General features: G+C 44.6%; 1 protein-coding gene across 1 annotated transcript; it reads right to left on the bottom strand.

The window, feature by feature from the left end:
- Window positions 1-6,089: 6,089 nt before the first annotated feature.
- Window positions 6,090-6,845, bottom strand: LOC121866934 (uncharacterized protein PB18E9.04c-like; the record flags this gene model as incomplete). Its single annotated transcript, XM_042366684.1, has 1 exon — window positions 6,090-6,845. A coding segment is annotated over one exon (756 nt), but the record flags the coding sequence as incomplete, so codon positions are not given.
- Window positions 6,846-7,500: the final 655 nt, after the last annotated feature.

Raw genomic sequence — 7,500 nt, 5'->3', positions numbered from 1 at the left:
ACACGAAAGGCTATAGTGTTCACCTGTGTTATATAACGACCGGATATATAACACGAAAGGCTATAGTGTTCACCTGTGTTATATAACGACCGGATATATAACACGAAAGGCTATAGTGTTCACCTGTGTTATATAACGACCGGATATATAACACGAAAGGCTATAGTGTTCACCTGTGTTATATAACGACCGGATATATAACACGAAAGGCTATAGTGTTCACCTGTGTTATATAACGACCGGATATATAACATGAAAGGCTATAGTGTTATATTTTATACGTAGGTCAAATTTCCATAAAGTTTGCTCTAATTAAAACACTGATTGGATGTTGTTATATTTTTTTTATGTCTCTTGAGGGAATCAGACAGACAGACAGACACAGACAGATAGACAGACAGACAGACACAGACAGATAGACAGACACACAGACACAGACAGATAGACAGACAGACAGACACAGACAGATAGACAGACAGACAGACAGACACAGACAGATAGATAGACACAGACATAAAGACAGACAGATATATAGATAGACAGACAGAAAAGACAGGCACAGACAGAAAGACAAACACGACAGACAGACAGATATATAGATAGACAGACATACAGACAAATAGACAGATAGACAGACACAGACAGACAGAAAAGACAGGCACAGACAGAAAGACAAACACAGACAGACAGACAGACAGACATACAGACAAAAAGACAGAAAGATAGATAGACAGACAGACAGACAGACAGACACAGACAAAATATAGACAAACGGGAAAGCAGGTTAAGATCATTCTCGTGGTGAAGAGACGGGGGAGGGGGTGAGTGGCGGTCCCTCGTGTGGTAAAAATCTGTACTTGGTGGTGGGTTGTTATTGTTGTGGTGGTGGTGGTTGTTGATGGTGGGTGGTGGTTGTTATTATTGTTGTGGTGGAGGTAGTGGTTGTTATTGTTGATGTTTTAGGGTGGTTGTTATTGTTGTGATGGTGGTTGTTGTTGATGGTGTGGTGGCTGTTGTTGATGTTGTGGTGGTAGTTGTTATTATTGTTGTGGTGGAGGTAGTGTGGTTGTTATTGCTGATGTTTTGAGGGTGGTTGTTATTGTTGTGATGGTGGCTGTTGTTGATGGGTGGTGGTGGTAGTTGTTATTATTGTTGTGGTGGAGGTAGTGGTTGTTATTGTTGATGTTTTGAGGGTGGTTGTTATTGTTGTGATGGTGGTTGTTGTTGATGGTGTGGTGGCTGTTGTTGATGTTGTGGTGTGGTGGTTGTTGTTGATGTTGCTGTGGTGGTTGTTGTTGATGCTGTGGTGGTGGTTGTTGTTGATGTTGCTGTGGTGGTTGTTGTTGGTGGTGGTGGTTGTTATTATTGTTGTGGTGGAGGTAGTGGTTGTTATTGTTGATGTTTTGAGGGTGGTTGTTATTGTTGTGATGGTGGCTGTTGTTGATGGTGTGGTGGTAGTTGTTGTTATTGTTGTGGTGGTGGTAGTGGTTGTTATTGTTGATGTTTTGAGGGTGGTTGTTATTGTTGTGATGGTGGCTGTTGTTGATGGTGTGGTGGCTGTTGTTGATGTTGTGGTGGTGGTTGTTGCTGATGTTGCTGTGGTGGTTGTTGTTGATGTTGTGGTGGTGGTTGTTGTTGATGTTGCTGTGGTGGTTGTTGTTGATGTTGTGGGTGGTTGTTGTTGATGTTGCTGTGGTGGTTGTTGTTGATGTTGTGGTGGTGGCTGGTGTTGATGTTGTGGTGGTGGTTGTGTTGTTGATGTTGTGGTGGTGGTAGTGGTTGTTATTGTTGATGTTTTGAGAGTGGTTGTTATTGTTGTGATGGTGGTTGTTATTGTTGTGATGGTGCTGTTGTTGATGGTGTGGTGGTGGTTGTTGTTGATGTGGTGGTGGTTGTTGTTGATGTTGTGGTGGTGGTTGTTGTTGATGTTGTGGTGGTGGTTGTTGTTGTTGATGTTGTGGTGGTGGTTGTTGTTGTTGGTGTGGTGGTGGTTGTTGTTGATGGTGTGGTGGCGGTTGTTGTTGATGTTGTGGTGGTGGTAGTGGTTGTTGTTGATGTTTTGAGGTGGTTGTTATTGTTGTGATGGTGGCTGTTGTTGATGTTGTGGTGGTGGTTGTTGTTGATGTTGTGGTGGTGGTTGTTGTTGATGTTGCTGTGGTGGTGGTTGTTGGGGTTGTTGTTGTTGTTGTTGTTGAGAGGTGACAAAAAATATGCTGGTCTAAAGTGACGCCGCCATGTTGTGAGTCTCTGGTTTTGTACGAGACGTAAACATGTCTAAAAACTCTCTCTCTCTCTCTCTCTCTCTCTCGCTGGAGATACAACCCCTTGTATGAGTCGATCGAGGGGAGGGAGGGAGGGATGAGACGAGGGAGGAAGAAAGGAGTGATGAAAAATACTAAAGAGAAAGCGGGGTGGAGGGAGACGGGAGGAAGGAGGAGAGGAGAGAGAATAAAGAGAATGAGAAGAGGGATAGGAAAGTTGAAGAGAGAGAGAGAGAGAGAGAGAGAGAGAGAGAGAGAGAGAGAGAGAGAGAGAGAGAGAGAGAGAGAGAGGAGAGAGAGAGAGAGAGCTACAGGTGTCGATACCCTAACGAGATGGCCATTACCGCCCTTCGTCACATTAAATCACCACATGCAAAAAACAATCTCATATTTACCCACGACAGTTCTCCCTTTATGTCCCCTGGGTGTACGTGTGTGGTCTTATGGTAAAGGGGAATGCATTTAAGGGTGGCACTATGGTTATGGGTGGCACCTATAACCAATCATAGTGTCACCCTTTAACCAGTGCCACCCTTAACCACAGTGCCACCTTTTAACCACAGTACCACCCTTAAACCAATCATAGTGTCACCCTTTAACCAGTGCCACCCTTAACCAATCATAGTGTCACCCTTAACCAGTGCCACCCTTAACCACAGTGCCACCCTTAACCACAGTACCACCCTTAACCAATCATAGTGTCACTCCTTAACCAGTGCCACCTTTAACCACAGTGCCAATTTTAACCAATCATAGTGTCACCCTTAAACCCAGTACCACCCTTTAACCAATCATAGTGTCACCCTTAACCAGTGCCACCCTTAACCACAGTGCCACCCTTAACCACAGTACCACCCTTAACCAATCATAGTGTCACCCAACCAGTGCCACCCTAACCACAGTAGCAATTCTTAACCAACATAGTGTCACCTTTAACCAGTGTCACCCTTAACCACAGTACCACCCTTAACCACAGTGCCAACCTTTACAAAATCACACACGTCTTTCCTTTCGCCAAGTCTCAGGTACCATGGTATCAATGACACACTGTATTGATATAATGGAAATAAAAAAAAAACTCCATCCAAGTTTGTATGGTGAAGGAAACGAGAAACAAGGAAATGGAGAAAGGGAATAAAGGTGGTGATGAAAAAGGAACTACTGGTAAATAAAGGAAAAGGGAGAAGGGGGATAAATAAGGTAAGAATGAAGAGAAACTCCCAATAAAAGACAATAAAATAAAAGATTAAAAAATAAGGAACGAAAAAAAAAAAAATAAAGAAAACGATGAATAAAGAGAAACTGTCAATAAAAGGAGGAGAAAGCAGAGATAATAAATTAGAGAAAATACGTGTTATGGCAGTGTTCGTCTGAGCCGCCAGTCAGCATCAAGCGAAGAGGAGGAGGAAAGGAGATGATGTTGTTGTGCTACAGACCACCTCCCTTATATATGCCGGTATCATTATATTTTTTTAGCTTTTATTTCTGACGAGGTTGTGTAAACGATGATCATAACGAGGTAGAGGAAAATATATGGTCACTTAGGAGTTCTATAACGGGGTGTTTTTGCATATGTTTTGATGGGGAGGATAATGTGATGTGGATTCAGGAAGGATCGCAGTACAATAGACATGATCTTAGCAGCTAGGAGAATTCAAGAACAGAGTCGAGAGCAAAAGGTGGACCTTACCGCCTTCATTAACCTCTCCAAAGCTTTCGACACAGTAAACAGAGAACTTTTGTGGACTGTTGGAGAGGGTCGGTCTACCACCAAGATTTTTAAACATCCTCCGCCAGATGCATGATGGAATGCAAGCCCGGGTACTTGTGGGTAGTGTGCAGTCAGAACCATTCAGTGTCCAAATGGGCGTAAACAGGGCTGTGTGCTGGCACCTGTGTTGTTTAACATCTTTCTGCTGGCTGTAGCACAACTCTCACACAATGCCCTTGGGCCTGATGCAGGTGTGGGCATACGGTACCGTCTTGACGGTAGCCTTTTTAATATGAGACGTCTGGAAGCCTCCACAAAAGCCTTAACAACTCAGGTCATAGAACTACAGTATACAGATGACTGTGCAATAATGACACATAACAGAGAATCTATGCAACGTGCACTGGACGTGATCTCTGTTTTTTACAGTTCGCTTGGTTTGCAAATTAACACCCAGAACACTTGAGATTTTTGTCCAGTCCATTGTTCCACCAATAGAAGCACCACAATTCTACATTAATGGAGATCCTATCAAAATAGTAAACCAGTTTAAGTACCTTGGTGGCACTCTCACACCCACCTGTTCACTGGTTATGGAAATTCAAACCAGAATCAATTTAGCCTCGGCTGCATTTGGACGTTTGAGAACAAGAGTCTTTCTCAAATATGGAACGAAGACTGCAGTTTATCTAGCGGTCTGTATATCTACATTATTATATGCCTCAGAACCTGGACGCCCTACAAACGCCATATCCAAATGCCGGAAAACTTCCACACTAGATGGCTTAAGCGTATCTTTGGAATATCCTGGGAAGATATAATGACTCGTGAAGAACTATATCGTCGCTCAAACACGACCAGCATAGAAACCATGCTAGCCAAAAGACACTTGTGCTGGCTTGGACATGTTATCAGGATGCCAGACCACCGGCTTCCAAGACAAATATTATATGGCAAGCTCTCACATGGAAACCGCTTTAAAACTCTACTCAAGTGCTGTGATATCCAACCAAATTCACTGGAATAACTAGCCTCAGACCGTTCCTTATGGCGCTCAACATGCCATAGACGAGCGGACACACTTGAGACCTCACTGAACCAAAAGAGAACTACTAAACGAGCCCAACGACATCAGAAGGCTCAAGGCATAATTCCTCTTAATGAACAACATCCCTGTCACCTATGCAACAAGATCTGCGCCTCCAGGATTGGACTCCATAGTCATCTACGGTGGCATCAGAGGAATAACATAACTCATCAATCATCTCAGCTGCAGCAACGTCGTCATCGAGTTCGATGGACTGCCATAGTAGTATGTGTGTGTGTGTGTGTGTGTGTGTGTGTGTGTGTGTGTGTGTGCCAGAGTATTTATACACGTGATGATTAGTAATGCATTAAACTCTCTCTCTCTCTCTCTCTCTCTCTCTCTCACACACACACACACACACACACACACACACACACAACACACACAGAGCTGAGCTAGAAGCATCTTGGGTCGCCCGTTGGTCCGTCTGAGCACAGTCAACAAACTTTGTTAGTGTGTGTTGGGGGTTATGGAGGCAGAAGGGAGTGGTAGGAGGAGGGAGGGGGAGGAAGGGAAGGAGGAGGAGGGAGACAAGCACCTTCTCTTCTCCCGCCACTCTAAGGATTTTATCAAGGCAGCTTTGGATAAGAAAGACGATGGACACATTTGGAGTACCGTAGACAACCAGTGTGTTCCGGTAGAGTCTGGGAAGGCGTGTTCCCACTGCCCGCCTCCCCTACCTCCCTTTACTCCACCTAATCCTCCCTACCACCTCCCACCTCCCCCCCTAACTTTTCATGTTGGGTGATGTTGACGTCTGTTGGGTGGAGGTTGACGTCTGTTGGGGTGGATGTTGACGTCTGTTGGGGTGGATGTTGACGTCTGTTGGGGTGGATGTTGACGTCTGTTGGGTGGATGTTCACGTCTGTTGGGGTGGATGTTGACGTCTGTTGGGGTGATGTTGACGTCTGTTGGGGCGGATGTTGACGTCTGCTGGTGGATGTTGACGTCTGTTGGGGTGGATGTTGACGTCTGTTGGGGTGGATGTTGACGTCTGTTGATGGATGTTGACGTCTGTTGGGTTGGATGTTCACGTCTGTTGAATGGATGTTGACGTCTGTTGGTGGATGTTTACGTCTGTTGGGGTGGATGTTGACGTCTGTTGAATGGATGTTGACGTCTGTTGGGGTGAATGTTGACGTCTGTTGATGGATGTTGACGTCTGTTGGTGATGTTGACGTCTGTTGATGGATGTTGACGTCTGCTGGGTGGATGTTGACATCTGTTGGGGGGATGTTGACTCTGTTGGGTTGATGTTGACGTCTGTTGTGTGGATGTTGACGTCTGTTTGATGAATGTTGACGTCTGTTGGTGGATGTTGACGTCTGTTGGATGGATGTTGACGTCTGCTGGGGTGGATGTCGTCTGTTGGGTGGATGTTGACGTCTGTTGGATGAATGTTGACGTCTGTTGATGAATGTTGACGTCTATTGGGGTGGATGTTGACGTCTGTTGAATGGATGTTGACGTCTGTTGAGTGGATGTTACCGCGAATGGATGTTGACGTCTGTTGAGTGGATGTTGACGTCTGTTGAATGGATGTTGACGTCTGTTGAGTGGATGTTGACGTCTGTGAGGATGTTGACGTCTGTTGAATGGATGTTGACGTCTGTTGGATGAATGTTGACGTCTGTTTGGGTGGATGTTGACGTCTGTTGAATGATGTTGACGTCTGTTGAATGGATGTTGACGTCTGTTGAGTGATGTTGACGTCTGTTGGAGTGGATGTTGACGTCTGTTGATGAATGTTAGTTTTTAAGATGTTAAGAGTGGCTGGGTGGGGACTCTGTTAAATGGATGTTACCTAAAAACTACAGTGTATACACATTGATCTCCCCCTCACAGTAACGTAGTGTACACAACTAAAATGTTTACACTGTATAAAAAGTCAATGATCTACACTATATCAAACATAATAACTTTTCACAATCAATATAAAAAATTATATAACTTAACCATATAAAAAATAGATTTTCACTATCCAAAATATAATAGTTTCTACCCTATTAAAATACAGAATATTTCCACTAAACACACACACACACACACACACACACACACACACACACACACACACACACACACCTCCTACTCTGTAACACACAAGGCGGCCAAAATCCCCAGTAAGATAAACTTGAGGTCTTTTTCCTCACTCTCCGCCTCACCCCTACCCCTCCACCCCTCACCTCATTCCGCCTCACACCTTCGGAGAAATCACTCTGCCGCCACAACTCCGGAGGGGGAGTGACGGCGGCTCCACCTCCACCCGGTTTTCTATTTCAAACGACCCTCAACTAGGGGAGAAGATTCCACGCCCCCGATTGGTTCTTCCCACAGCGTGACGTCACTTGTTTAATCTCCGGAGTTTAGTTGACGATGGCGTGTTATTACTGTACGTCACTTTGGTAGTGATGATGGTAGTTGGAGTTGTTCGAGAAAAT

The sequence above is a fragment of the Homarus americanus genome, unplaced genomic scaffold (genome assembly GCF_018991925.1).
Source record: "Homarus americanus isolate GMGI-L3 unplaced genomic scaffold, GMGI_Hamer_2.0 scaffold34205, whole genome shotgun sequence".
NCBI lineage: Eukaryota > Metazoa > Arthropoda > Malacostraca > Decapoda > Nephropidae > Homarus > Homarus americanus.
This window is presented reverse-complemented; position numbering and strand designations above follow the sequence as displayed.